This window comes from Oncorhynchus mykiss, chromosome 2 (genome assembly GCF_013265735.2).
Source record: "Oncorhynchus mykiss isolate Arlee chromosome 2, USDA_OmykA_1.1, whole genome shotgun sequence".
In the NCBI taxonomy this organism is placed as follows: Eukaryota; Metazoa; Chordata; class Actinopteri; order Salmoniformes; family Salmonidae; genus Oncorhynchus; species Oncorhynchus mykiss.
Genome location: NC_048566.1, coordinates 12297647 through 12311558, shown reverse-complemented (window position 1 = coordinate 12311558; position 13912 = coordinate 12297647). Strand labels below are relative to the sequence as shown.

Below are 13912 nucleotides of genomic sequence, written 5' to 3'. Positions count from 1 at the left end.
TTCCAACATCTAGTGGAAAGCCTTCCCAGAAGAGTGAAGGCTGTTATAGCAGCAATGTTCCAACATCCAGTGGAAAGCCTTCCCAGAAGAGTGGAGGCTGTTATAGCAGCAATGTTCCTACATCTAGTGGAAAACCTTCCCAGAAGAGTGGAGGCTGTTATAGCAGCAATGTTCCAACATCTAGTGGAAAGCCTTCCCAGAAGAGTGGAGGCTGTTATAGCAGCAATGTTCCAACATCTAGTGGAAAGCCTTCCCAGAAGAGTGGAGGCTGTTATATCAGCAATGTTCCAACATCTAGTGGAAAGCCTTCCCAGAAGAGTGGAGGCTGTTATAGCAGCAATGTTCCAACATCTAGTGGAAAGCCTTCCCAGAAGAGTGGAGGCTGTTATAGCAGTAATGTTCCAACATCACAGCAGCAAAGGGGGGGACCAACTCCATATTAATGCCCATGATTTTGGAATGAGATGTCAAGCAGGTGTCCACATACTTTTGTAGTCATGCAGTGTAAAATTATTATAAAAAATTCTATGGTTGATGTTGTTACGCATGACAAGGTAGGAAACCGAAGTGCTGATCAGTGTTTCTTTGGAGACCCTAATAGTGTTTTCATATATGCATACTGTTACATTTAGACAAATATTTTATAATAGGCTTATCTGATTCAGAACATGCCGTTACACAAACGACACGCTGATAGACACACCACAACTGGTAGCAACCTGTATCAGGGCTGACGCCTGCTTTGACCTAGCTCAGGGTTTCCCAAACTCACTCCTCTGGATCCCAAGGGGTGCACGTTTTGGTTTTTTGGACCTAACACTACACAGCTGATTCCGTTTATTATTTAAATCAGATTTGTAGTGCTAGGACAAAAAAAAAAACCCTTGGTGTCCCCGAGTACTGAGTTTGGGAAACCTAGCTAGTTCATTTAGCTAAAGGGCATTTCGCTTGCTAGCTAACGTTAGCGATTAGCATTTGCGATTAGTTTAAGGGATATGCCAGCTTCCTTAGACGAACAAACTCACGTTTTGCACAAAAAAAAAGCAAGATACACAAACTAATATTATAATAGAGAAAACATGTGGATTTATACTTAGAAGCAACTTGGAAAGCAGTATCATTGTTATGGAAGAATCTGTTGAGTACATGCTGAGAGAAAGAGGAAGTGTCTGTGTGCTGCCTGCCCGTTGAGTGGCAGGGGGCGGGACTTCAGCCTGTCTTGTTTGACCAGTGTAGAGAAGAAGTGTTGCGGTGAAATATGGGTCGCAGTTTTTTTTTTAGCGTACGGTGCTCCCACAATAAACCTCCAAGTCGCACTTTAGAGCCCTGAGTAGTCTACAATCCATGTCTGTAGGGGATATTGGGGATATATATAGCCTAGTCATGTTTAGTCATACTGTGAAGCAACATTCCTCCTCATCTAGAACTGAGTTTCTCTGTGTGTCTGTGGCCTGAAGACCATATCATCGGCATCTCTGTATGAATGACTGAATGTTATCAGTCTGGAGTTGAATCACAATACACACAGTGGTTTGTAGTGGCCACTTCAGGAGATAAGCAAACAGCTGCTCCCCTAGTATGGCAAGGAATCCTCAGCCCACTACCCCCTACTTCTCCATGGGGGGGTTACATTCAGCCCACTACCTCCACTTCTCCCATGGGGGGGTTACATTCAGCCCACTACCCCCACTTCTCCCATGGGGGGTTACATTCAGCCCACTACCCCACTTCTCCCATGGGGGGGTTACATTCAGCCCACTACCCCCACTTCTCCCATGGGGGGGTTACATTCAGCCCACTACCCCCACTTCTCCCATGGGGGGTTACATTCAGCCCACTAACCCCACTTCTCCCATGGGGGGGTTACATTCAGCCCACTACCCCACTTCTCCCATGGGGGGGGGTGGGTTACATTCAGCCCACTACCCCCACCAAAAAGGGTTCTATGCTTGCTTCATATACATGTATGGCACCTCTTAAGGTTCTAGAACCGAAATTGCTTCCATATAGAACTCTATATCGAACCCATTGGTTCTATATGGAACCAATTTTGGTTCAGGGTAAAATAACCCCTGGGGTTCTGATCAAAGAACCCCACAAATGGGTTCAATATATAACTTTTAGGGGTAACAAATATGAAACAAGCGATAGAGCCCTTTTTGGCTCTATCCAGAACCTTTCTCTTTCTAAGAGTGTGTGGGTACAGTGGAATACAGTGTGTGGGTACAGTGGAATACAGTGTACAGTAGTAGGAGGAATAGAGTTGTTTCCTCCACTATGTGTTACAATGTAACCAACAGGAGACAATCCTGATCCCTAGGAAGAGTAAGGTGTTCAATCATTTAGGAAGGTGTTCCTAATGTTTTGAATACTCGGTGTAAATCACATGCAAACCCAAATGAACAGATAGGCCTACTGTTACCAATATAATTTGATTATCTGCATCTATAATCATATTCTGAGTAATATTCTACGAGAGCACGTTCAGGGCGCTGTGTAGGTTGGTGCTGCAGAGCACAACCACAGTGCTGAGGGATCCACGCTTATGCCGCTCCAATAGCCGCGCGTAGCAATAGAAAGACCGTTTTCTTAACGCTAGAACTCTGATCGAGTTTCCTGTTCAGTTATCCAGCTGGCATGATGATCTCCCGGTAGATAACCACGTGACTTCAAGGGGACCGGCGGAGAGCGTAGTCTAATGTGAATTTTCTCTGTTCCCTGGTTGGTTGACTAAGTGAGGATTTCTCGGTACTGGTGCATTCCGGTGTACCCGCCGCACGCTGTGACATATCAGAGCTCCACTCTGCTCTATTGATGTGAACTGTCAGAATACGTGGTAGGTTACAATAGACTTGTTTTGTTAACTACATATTTAATCATCCCGTATTAGCTTAGTAACTACACGTCCACCTCTAGTAATGACCGGGTTAAATTGGTTAAATCAACGTTGTTTCCATGTCATTTCAGTGAAATCATGTTGAATCAACATGTTGAATTGACGTTAAGTTGACGTCTGTGCCCAGTGGGATGATTTTCATGACTAGCAGACTTTTTAGTTTGAGTGAAATGTTTAGTTTTATTATAAAATAGTTGAGAGACTAGTGGATTGTAATTCATACAATAGGCTCCTCCCGGGTGGCGCAGAGGTCTAGGGAACTCTATCTCAGTGCTAGAGGCGTCACTACAGACTAGAATTAGTTCGATCCCAGGCTGTATCACAACCAGCCATGATCAACAGTCCCATAGAGCAGTGCACAATTGGCCCAGTGGCGTCCGGTTTAGGGGAGGGTTTGGCCGGGGTAGGCCGTCATTGTAAGTAAGAATTAGTTATTTACTGACTTGCTTAGTTAAATATAAAACGATAAAACAATTATGGCCTGAAGACATTTAACTTTACATTTACATCAAGACAAGTTTAAGAGGAGAGAGAGAGAAATAAGGGTCTTCTTTGTGAAAAACAACTATCCTGGGCTGGGCCTGGGACAGGATGAGAGAGAGAGAGAGAGAGAGAGTAGGTGGAGGAGATGTGGGGGCTTCTAAACCACAACAGTAACCTACCACCATCCTGTCTACCTGCTACAGACACAGAGAGAGGGAGAACAAGAGAGAGAGAGAGAGAGAGAGAGAGAGAGAGAGAGAGAGAGAGAGAGAAGGAGAGACAGAGAGAGAGAGAGAGACAGAGAGAGAGAGCCAGAGAGACCAACCCTGACACAGGGACCCTATAGACATCTCTGTCTGTCAGCCATTACTGTGGATGTGGAGTTTTCAAGCTGCAAAAAAAAAGGTAAAATGTATTTTTGAAGGATTTATTAATGATTTATTTCCAGCATTATCATCAAAGAAACATCAGCAAGGCAGGTGTTTGGGATCGCAGGTGACTAGATTTAGGCCTAAGGAAATACCTCACATATAAAGTAAGCATAATACATTATGTTTAAGGCCGTCCCAGCATTATCATTCTAGAGCTATTATTGGCAGATATCAGTTGAAAATTGCTGAATGTTTGTTAGTAATAATAAATTGTCGCACAGTATATTTTTTATTTTTTGTTCATCAGAAACAAATGTGTCCTTTCTAAAGGACAAGTCTTACGCAATTTGCTCAAATCATTTTTTAAATGTTATTATTAAAAGTGTTGTCGTCTGTTAGGCCTATAATCAAAAGTGTGGTATCGTTTCCACTAGTCTTTTTTTTTTCAACGTGAAAACAATGTAACATTCAGAGATATGAAACTGAATACGAAAACCACACATTTGCAAGCACGTCACTACAGCATAAATGGAGCAGGATTTTTTTGTTAAATGAAATTCTGCATATCAACGACAAAATAAAAAACGGCACCTGAGCTCTTAGACCTACTAAAACCAAATTAGGTTACAAAATGCCCAACTAGACTAAAGATCCCCCATCTCTCTTTTAATTGTGGTCTATCCAGTCAAGGAGACCAGGGTTGACCTGTGAACCCATCCTCTCCATTTGATCATTAACCCAAAGCGGTTGGTTGTTCATTAGTTCCATTTTGCCCAACGCGCTTGTCTCGTTGTGTCTGGGTCTAAAAGCCAGAACACACGCGGGTCCACCGCAGTGTCTATATGATCCAGGTCCTCTCTCTCTCTCTCTCTCTCTCTGAGTGATCTGTTTCCTATTGTTCCTTTATTGATTTTTCAGGTAAACGACTGTTGTTTTAGACAAATATTCAGAGTCTTAATTGTAGTCAGAGCGTCAACACTTAATAGAAATTGGAATTTCAAAAATGTAGGCTAGATTTTCTCAACGGGGTAAAAAAAAAAAAAGGTTACCTCCCGCGCATAAACCTATAGATTCACTAATTTCAACAAATGTTGTTTACAATGATCGTCTGTTGTTGTTTTTTTTTTGCTGTATAACAATCGCATTAGTCTACTGAAGATAGATCGCCTAGGCCTTAGTCCATTACATTAATGGAACGTTGAATAGAAGGCCGAGCCAATGAGCAGTGAACGACGTCACTCATTTACTCCGTCGTGTCTGTCACGCACCAATAGGCGTCGCTGCAGACCTGTAATTCTGCTCGACGCCATTTGCGTGCTCTGAGGCTGCAGCTGTAGTGTGCTGTGTGGTACTCGTCATTGTCCTGTTGTAGCTACAGTCATATTGAGGGATGCAGCAACACGTTACACATACAATGAGCCCCTCGTTCAATTGATACAAAAATATATCATAATTTAACTAAAAAAAAATTGTAAATTCATTGATGAGAAATGATTAACCTTTCACTATTCATTCCCCTGTTGGATTTATTAATGTCTATCCGACCTACATAATCATTGTAGCGTTATATTTTGCATGTTGTGGAATATCTCAAAGCCATTTCTTGTCTAACTTTTTTGCCGTTTTACTGAAACTTTTTCTCATCAACCTATCAGTGAATGATCATCAAATGACTGAGAATTCATTCATATTCAAGACTGATTAGACCACCTGCACCAACGGCATTTGTAAGGTGTAAAGAGAGAAGTCAACTGATCGGATACATCACGTGGGAATTGTTCGATAAACACATCTACATATCAAAGACAGAATGTTCGATACTGACTTAATTCAAACACATTTGTCTTCTCATGAAAATGTGAACATCATTATTTGTGGCCAGAGAGAGCCGCGCGTCTTAGACTCGTTCCAGTTGTTTAATTAATGTCAGCTTTCTGTGTATTAGAGCATGATGTAGTTCTATCTAAAAACTAAACTAAATGAGACCAAACATACAACTCGGCCTGTCTCATTTAGGTTAGAGAGTTATTTTAGAAGTAGATGGTAGCCTAATTATTATCTATAGTCTAGGTAATTAATTATATGTTATTAACAGTGTCGTTTTTTTGTTTGTTTTTGTAGAAAAAAAATGCATCGGAAAGGATCTTAGATTTGAATGTAAATAGACCCGCATATAATATGTCTAAAAATGGTCATCATTTAAATAGATAAGACACTATTCGGTGTTGATAGAATGTAATGGTCGCTGTACAGAAGACCGTAAAGGCTTGTGGTGGAGGTGTTGGAGGGTAACGGTTGTTTATGTTGACTCTCACGTGTTATTCAGAAGTCGTTGTGTTTAGCGAGTTATTCTGTTCTACGCTGAGCTAATAGGACAGATGTGGAGGGGAAACACGACAGTCATTGAAACACATTGAAAACAGCAGAGTAACGATTTTCTTGGAATTTCTGTTCTCCGCCGCTGTTTTTTGGGGGGAAGTTTTGTTCGTGCTTTACAGCTCCCATTACATAACCTTTACCACAATTAAATAAAACGATGTATTGTGGTGGCTCATACATGTGCCCTCTATTTACGCAATACGCATGGTTTCTAAACTTTTCATATCAAATCACGTTTTAAATAACCTAAAAAAAAAAGCGTTCATTGGTTTGAAAATGGATCATGTTTGTCACTCTTGTTATTTCTGTGTTTCCCAAGAAAATGTAAGACATTTACAACAACGAAAAAGGTATAGACTATCTGTATGTGAAGTGTCAGACGCAGGTTGCGGTGAGCTGTGCTCGGTCCCTAGTTGCTATCCAAACACAAATAAACAGAGAAGAACATTGGAGTTGATCAGTACGAGAAGGCGTGGCGGAGGGCGGGCTGAGCACGCCGAGTGCCCCGAGTCCTGAAAAGTGAAGGGACTTGTGCTCTTCAAGCCCACTACAGCCCAACTCCGAACCGAGCAGAAACAGAGCAGAGTACGGGTCTCCTGCGCTTGGCGTCGCTTGAACTCTATATAGTGATCGTAACTTTTTTTTTTACCCCTCCCGAGGACTTCTTTGCCCCACTGTGCGCAAAGTATTACGAGTCGCAAGAGATCTGGTTCTGCGACGGTATGGCGATGAGACTTACATGGTCGAAGTTGGAAAACTTTAGCTAACTTTAAAGTGGAGTTTTTGTCGCCTCTCTTATTAAAGACATTGTGGATTATTGGAACACAGCAGAACTAACTGCGGAGTGACCTTTGGCGTCTGTTTATTGGGGGTAAGATTATGTTTCCATGATAGTTGCTCTTTAATAGATTACATTACACTTGTGTTGAAACAGGTAGTGATAGTTCTTGACAATGAGATCCCGAGTAGCCTACTAATTGATAGTTCAAACGAGTGCATGCTGTCAGAATATACATATTTGACAGTGTAAAGTTACGTGTCAAAAATACAGAGACTACAGTAATATATAGAATAGCCTATCTCAGGGATCATCAACTAGATTTAGCCGCGGGACGATTTGCTCTTGAGGGGATGGTCAGCGGGCCGAAACATAATTACAAACAATTTGTAGACTGCAAATTGACCGCAAGAACCACAAACGGATATAATATTTGACTAAAACATAATCATTTCAAACATTTCAAACCTTGCTTACGTTTATATAAGGCCACATATATATTTATATTCTGCGTGGGAATACTTTGGAACACATTTCCAAAATTAAAATCACTCGGAGCTGATTTGCTGTTGTTGTTTTTTTAAAGTATTTTATGTGAAACAATAAAAAATAATAAATAGATTGGTGGGCCAAATAAAATCCCAGGGTCGCCAGTTGGGCAACCCAGGCCTATACGACACAACATGTATGGCTTGTCATTAAACTATTACGCAAAGGCTATAGGTTATTGTAAAACTACAGATATCCTTATCAACATGCATGCTGACCGGAAGTTTTGTTGCATCTGCCCATTTCTGACTAATATCCACCTCACCATGACTTTTAAGACAAACTGTTTATGCCCGTTCATCTCATTGGCCAGTAAAGAGTTGTCCTATATGCTTGTGAACATAAAAGTAGCCTGAGAACAAGGACCAAACTCTGCCCTTTCTCTGTCCACGTGTGAACGTATAGCTAGCTATATAGGTTACACACAGTAGCCTGTTTTATGCAAGTCAATCATCTGTAAATTAATAACCTAGCATTTACTCACTGACTTTAACCCGTGTTAGAATCAACCATTCCATTGACTAAAGTTTAAACTAACGTGTTATATTTGGGTAAAATTCGATTATTGTGAACGAGTCGTACTTTTCAGACGAATGCTCGGCGAGGGTTGTCAGTTCTCGCTGGTTTTTATGCGCAGTGGTATCCTGCTACAGTAACTTATAGAAACGTGAAACTCGAAGCACTATCAACACCTCAAAAACCACCACATTGCACCCAAAACGGTAGCTGTAAATGGGACGCTCTAAAATATATTTATAAATATATTCAATTCATGTTCACACACAGTCTAAAGTTTTTGCATTTTACGCAAGAAGGTGAACATTTTAAATTGTTTTGAGAGGAACACTATTTATTTACACCTCAAAAAAAAAAACCCACAAGGTCTAAACAAGTATCGTGCGTGGAGAGAGTGACACGGTGAGCTTGTTCGTGGGTTTGGAAAGCATTTACTTTACAACTTGGTGTCATTACACCCACTTGGTGCATGTAACCCTCAGTCATTTAACAGTCCCGTAATATTACCATACAGTTCTCATAACCTCACACCATCTAGCCGTCTAACGTCTAGCCGATGTACAAGAGTATTTACAAAGGATGTGCCGCAAATAAAGTATTTCTCTGACGTTGCAAAATGGTGATTATAGGTTACAACAACATTCTATAATCGGTTTTGGGACGAAATTTACAACCAAAAGTTAAATCTAGTTTGTAGGCCCATACACGCTTTTGTTTTCAGAGATACACATCGCTCAAGGCCTTAAACATGACTCCAATAGCCTAGAAATGGATTTTACAATAAAAATAAAATGGGGGTAAAGTTGATTTTAGGAGATAAGCAAAACCCTTTTTATATGCTGTTCTCTATTATAACACACCTAAAGGGAATAACGCGTCCGACAACGTGCGGCAAGATTACAAACTCCCAAGTCTGTTGACGTAATAATACATTTAATTAGGCCCGGTGTGTTGTTACACACGGCATTGGCGAATGTAATGGCAGCATTAAAGTAATGAGTTGTTTTAATGTATCGTGGAACATTTCATTGGGAGTGACAGCATGCACAGTCGAGCGCATCGAAAACAAAACGTCTCCAACTTTTTTTTAAAATTTTTGGATGCATAACATATATTTATGTTATTAGAAGGAATAACCATGTGCTCTAGAGAAGAAGAAAAAATGAACGAAATGTATTTTCACCAGCCAAACATTCAATTTGCAGTACCCACGTCTTTTTACACTTTGTGCGCACACACAAAAAAATAAGATATAACTTGAACGCTCTCAACATGTCTCGATAACAACATTCTTTATAACCAAATAGGAATCGGTTCGCCTTTAGACGGTGTGCAAATCGTACATCTTGAAGCAAATTTAGTCCCAGTCCTTGATTTCCACAATGGAAGGGAAGTATTAAAACACTGAATGTGAGATAATCCAATATCAGCCCTTATTAAGGCCGTTCTCACGACGGTTGTAAATTAATTAAATGTCGACTAAGGTCAAACGGTTGGAAAAGCTCTAATGGAAAACTATTGGCAGCATTGTGCAAAATGCACAGAAATAGTCATTAACTCTATGCTTGTTTTTACTGTTTTACTTGCAGTATTTTCTAGATCTATATTGTGCCATATTGTGGGTTGATGATGAACTCATATTCATTTGTATTATTCATGTCTCCAACAGGACCTTCAACGTGGTAGAGTTGTGCCGAGGCCTTAACCGTGAAGCCTTTCGCCGCCGAGATGGGGAGCAAAGCCCTGCCCGCTCCGATCCCTCTCCACCCGTCTCTCCAGCTCACCAACTACTCCTTCCTGCATGCGGTCAACGCATTCCCGGCCGCGGTCGAACAGCTCCAGGGACTGTACGGCCTTAGCGCGGTGCAGACCATGCACATGAACCACTGGACACTAGGCTATCCGCACATGCAGGGACTGAGGTCGACTATCACAGAGATGGCTGCCGCTCAGGGCTTAATGGATCCCCGGTTTACCTTCACGGGGCTACCGTTCGCCGCACACCTCTTCCACCCCAAACAGGGCATTACTCACTTTATCCCCGGGCTGCACAAGGACCGACCACCGCGCTTTGACTTTGCCAACCTGGCGATAGCTGCCACCCAGGAGGACCCGCCGAAGGCTGGGGATCTTTCAAAGTTGACAGCGGGGCTCGGAAGCGCGATATCTGAGTTCAACAAACTGTCGCCTGATAGAAAACCCACCCGGGGAAGGCTTCCGTCAAAAACGAAAAAGGAATTTATTTGCAAGTTCTGTGGCAGGCATTTCACCAAGTCATACAATCTTCTGATCCACGAGAGGACTCACACAGACGAGCGGCCTTATACCTGTGACATCTGCCACAAGGCCTTCCGAAGACAAGACCACCTGAGAGACCACAGGTAAAGAAGCAGTGCTCTGAATGTCTGGGATGATATCGCTGTTGTTTTCTTTGAAAATAGTAGTGGTGTGTACGGAATAGCGTCATGTCATGTTATGATCGCGTTTTGTTCATATTCATTTGACTTTGTTCACAATTCCAACATTGTAACGCACTGAATACTTTTTTTTTTCTCCATATGTAGGTATTTTTTTGTAATAACTATGTTGCGTGCACTGTGTAGAGTACGACTAGTCCATACTCCGAGAGGGCGCTAAAAAGCCCTTTTACGCACAAGAACACAGATCAAGTCGCACTACTGGCAGCAGGCACTTCTCAGCAGGACTCAACCGCCTTGGAAAAGGCCACAAAGAAGAAATGCAGTTCTATGAAAGGTGTTCCGTGTTCTAACCGCGTCTTCTTCTCTTGTCTTCTCATTTCCAGATACATCCACTCCAAGGAAAAGCCTTTCAAATGTCAAGAGTGTGGGAAAGGATTTTGTCAGTCTCGAACTTTAGCCGTTCATAAAACATTACATATGCAGGTGAGTCTTCCATCCAAACCTATATCATCTGCCATCGTAACACCAGATGTGTTAACACAATGTGATACCATGTATGTGATTCAGCAAACTATATGGGGCACGAGCTCACATATCTGTGTACTCGTGTTATTACACGCGTCATGTCTTACTGCAGACGCCACTGATCAAATTTGGCATCTTAAAAAAATATATACTTATTTGGATTGCCTGTATGGATAGTGATTGTGTCTCGACTATATTTGGCATGTATGGCAATAACTGAATGATTACGATAAGCAGTTTAAAGAAATATAGGCTAGACCTACAGCCGTTCATTTTGTCAGGGCACAGCTTACTTTCAGCACAATGTCAATAACTGATTGAAGATTCATATTATAATACAATACATATATTTAGCTAAATAAACTAAAGGGAATAATCCTTTGCTTGCTTTAAATCTAAACAGGAATCTCCACACAAATGCCCCACATGCGGAAGAACCTTTAATCAAAGAAGTAACCTGAAAACTCACCTTCTCACCCATACAGACATCAAGCCCTACAGCTGTGACCGCTGCGGAAAGGTGTTTCGGCGCAACTGTGACTTGCGACGGCACAGTTTGACGCACACTCCTCATCAGGACTACTAGCCAATCTGAGAAGGCTGATGAACAGCCAAAACAAACAGACAAACAAACAAAACGGACGTTATTAACAGAGGAGACAACAACATCGACGAAACGTTTTATTTTTCTTCCATTGAAAGAATATAACAAACTGAACCGTGGACAAGCAATGTTACAACGGAGTGATGAGCAGTACAGCGCGTCAAGTGAAAGCCAAGGAGCCCAGACAGAGACAGACCGCTTTTCCTGCCTCTTCTACCTGTAGAGACAGTCCGCTCTTCCTGCCTCTTCTACCTGTAGAGACAGACCGCTCTTCCTGCCTCTTCTACCTGTAGAGACAGACCGTTCTTCCTGCCTCTTCTACCTGTAGAGACAGACCGCTCTTCCTGCCTCTTCTACCTGTAAATATCAAGACTTTTGGAGCCCATGTAAATCATGTATTTTTTTTGTATTTTTTGTTGTTGTTGTCCTTGAATTAAAACGTTGTTTAAAAAAAACAACAACCCTAATGTTTAAAGTATGTTAAATTGTATTTTAGAAATAAAGCAAGTTAAATATTCCCATTGGTAAAAAAAAAAAAAAAGTATTTTGTTTTTATTTTGTTCTTTGCTGCGTAAAAAGGGAAACGTATTAGTCATGAAGTGGTGGAATGAAAAGAGAGGTTAGATCCACCACCTTATCGTCTTTAACACAAAAACATACTTCATTGTGTACAAAAGGCTGACAACTTGTTATTTTAACACGCTTTCTGATTGGAAATAAAGGAGGGAGGATGTAGCTTTATAGTAGAATAAAAAACACGAGCTGGTGCACAACCCAGAAAAAAATATATTTTGTTGTGGCGCTGACTAACGGGCGAATAAACGATAAACTATAAAACAAATAAAGAGAGTCACGCGCTCCAGCTATAAACTCCTAGTAATGTATTGTAGTAACTACACACGCTCCAGCTATAAACTCCTAGTAATGTATTGTAGTAACTACACACGCTCCAGCTATAAACTCCTAGTAATGTATTGTAGTAACTACACACGCTCCAGCTATAAACTCCTAGTAATGTATTGTAGTAACTACACACGCTCCAGCTATAAACTCCTAGTAATGTATTGTAGTAACTACACACGCTCCAGCTATAAACTCCTAGTAATGTATTGTAGTAACTACACACGCTCCATCTATAAACTCCTAGTAATGTATTGTAGTAACTACACACGCTCCATCTATAAACTCCTAGTAATGTATTGTAGTAACTACACACGCTCCATCTATAAACTCCTAGTAATGTATTGTAGTAACTACACGCGCTCCATCTATAAACTCCTAGTAATGTATTGTAGTAACTACACACGCTCCAGCTATAAACTCCTAGTAATGTATTGTAGTAACTACACACGCTCCAGCTATAAACTCCTAGTAATGTATTGTAGTAACTACACGCGCTCCATCTATAAACTCCTAGTAATGTATTGTAGTAACTACACACGCTCCAGCTATAAACTCCTAGTAATGTATTGTAGTAACTACACGCGCTCCATCTATAAACTCCTAGTAATGTATTGTAGTAACTTATAGTGAAGAAAATAACATTGCATAAATATCACAGTAGTATTACTACAGTAGTATTACTACAGTAGTATTATTATTGGTGTTACTATCATGGTGGTAGTATTATTACAGTAGTATTATCACAGTAGTATTACTACAGTAGTATTACTACAGTAGTATTATTACGGTAGTGTTATTACAGTAGTATTACTACAGTAGTATTACTACAGTAGTATTATTACAGTAGTAGTATTACAGTAGTATTACTACAGTAGTAGTATTACAGTAGTATTACAGTCGTATTATTCCAATAGTATTATTACAGTAACATTATTACAGTAGTATTACTACAGTAGTATTATTACAGTAGTATTATTGCAGTAGTATTACCACAGTAGTATTATTACAGTAACATTATTACAGTAGTATTACTACAGTAGTATTATTACAGTAGTATGTTTTACAGTAGTATTACTACAGTAGTGGTATTATTGTTGGTGTCACTATCATGGCATTAGTATTACTACAGTAGTAGTATTACAGTAGTAGTATTACAGTGGTAGTATTACAGTAGTATTATCACAGTAGTATTATTACAGTAGTAGTATTACAGCAGTATTATTACAGTAGTAGTATTACAGTAGTAGTATTACAGTAGTATTACAGTGGTATTGCTATAGTATTAGTATTACAGTAGTATTACCACAGTAATAGTATTACTATAGTAGTAGTATTACAGTAGTAGCATTACAGTAGTATTACAGTAGTATTACAGTAGTAGTATTACAGTAGTAGTATTACAGTAGTAGTATTACAGTAGTATTACAGTGGTATTACTATAGTATTAGTATTACAGTGGTATTACTATAGTAATAGTATTACAGTGGT

The 13912-nt window shown here is 40.4% G+C and overlaps 1 protein-coding gene and 1 long non-coding RNA gene across 3 annotated transcripts; one reads left to right on the top strand and one right to left on the bottom strand.

The window, feature by feature from the left end:
- Positions 1 to 6608: 6608 nt before the first annotated feature.
- osr2 (odd-skipped related transciption factor 2) lies at positions 6609 to 11631 on the top strand. 2 transcript variants are annotated; one of them, XM_036938107.1, is made up of 4 exons: positions 6609 to 7000; positions 9642 to 10353; positions 10776 to 10875; positions 11321 to 11631. In XM_036938107.1, exons 2-4 carry the CDS (start codon positions 9701 to 9703, stop codon positions 11501 to 11503), a joined length of 936 nt encoding a protein of 311 aa, XP_036794002.1. In that variant the 5' UTR covers positions 6609 to 7000; positions 9642 to 9700; the 3' UTR covers positions 11504 to 11631. The 2 variants fall into 2 exon arrangements, with proteins under 2 accessions (XP_036794002.1, XP_036794005.1); XM_036938110.1 differs by having other exon boundaries at positions 6610 to 7000; positions 11403 to 11631.
- On the bottom strand, positions 11602 to 12020 carry LOC110511179. The gene is made up of 2 exons (XR_005035111.1): positions 11879 to 12020; positions 11602 to 11843 (listed from the first exon to the last, which is right to left on the bottom strand). It is a non-coding gene; the product is annotated as an uncharacterized LOC110511179 (long non-coding RNA).
- Positions 12021 to 13912: the final 1892 nt, after the last annotated feature.

Bases quoted from the DNA above. Each gene is read 5' to 3' on its own strand.
- osr2 (XM_036938107.1), top strand. From the start codon at position 9,701: ATGGGGAGCAAAGCCCTGCCCGCTCCGATCCCTCTCCACCCGTCTCTC. The intron at 10,354-10,775 runs GTAAAGAAGCAG...TCTCATTTCCAG, and splicing joins GACCACCTGAGAGACCACAG to ATACATCCACTCCAAGGAAA. The intron at 10,876-11,320 runs GTGAGTCTTCCA...AAATCTAAACAG, and splicing joins ATAAAACATTACATATGCAG to GAATCTCCACACAAATGCCC.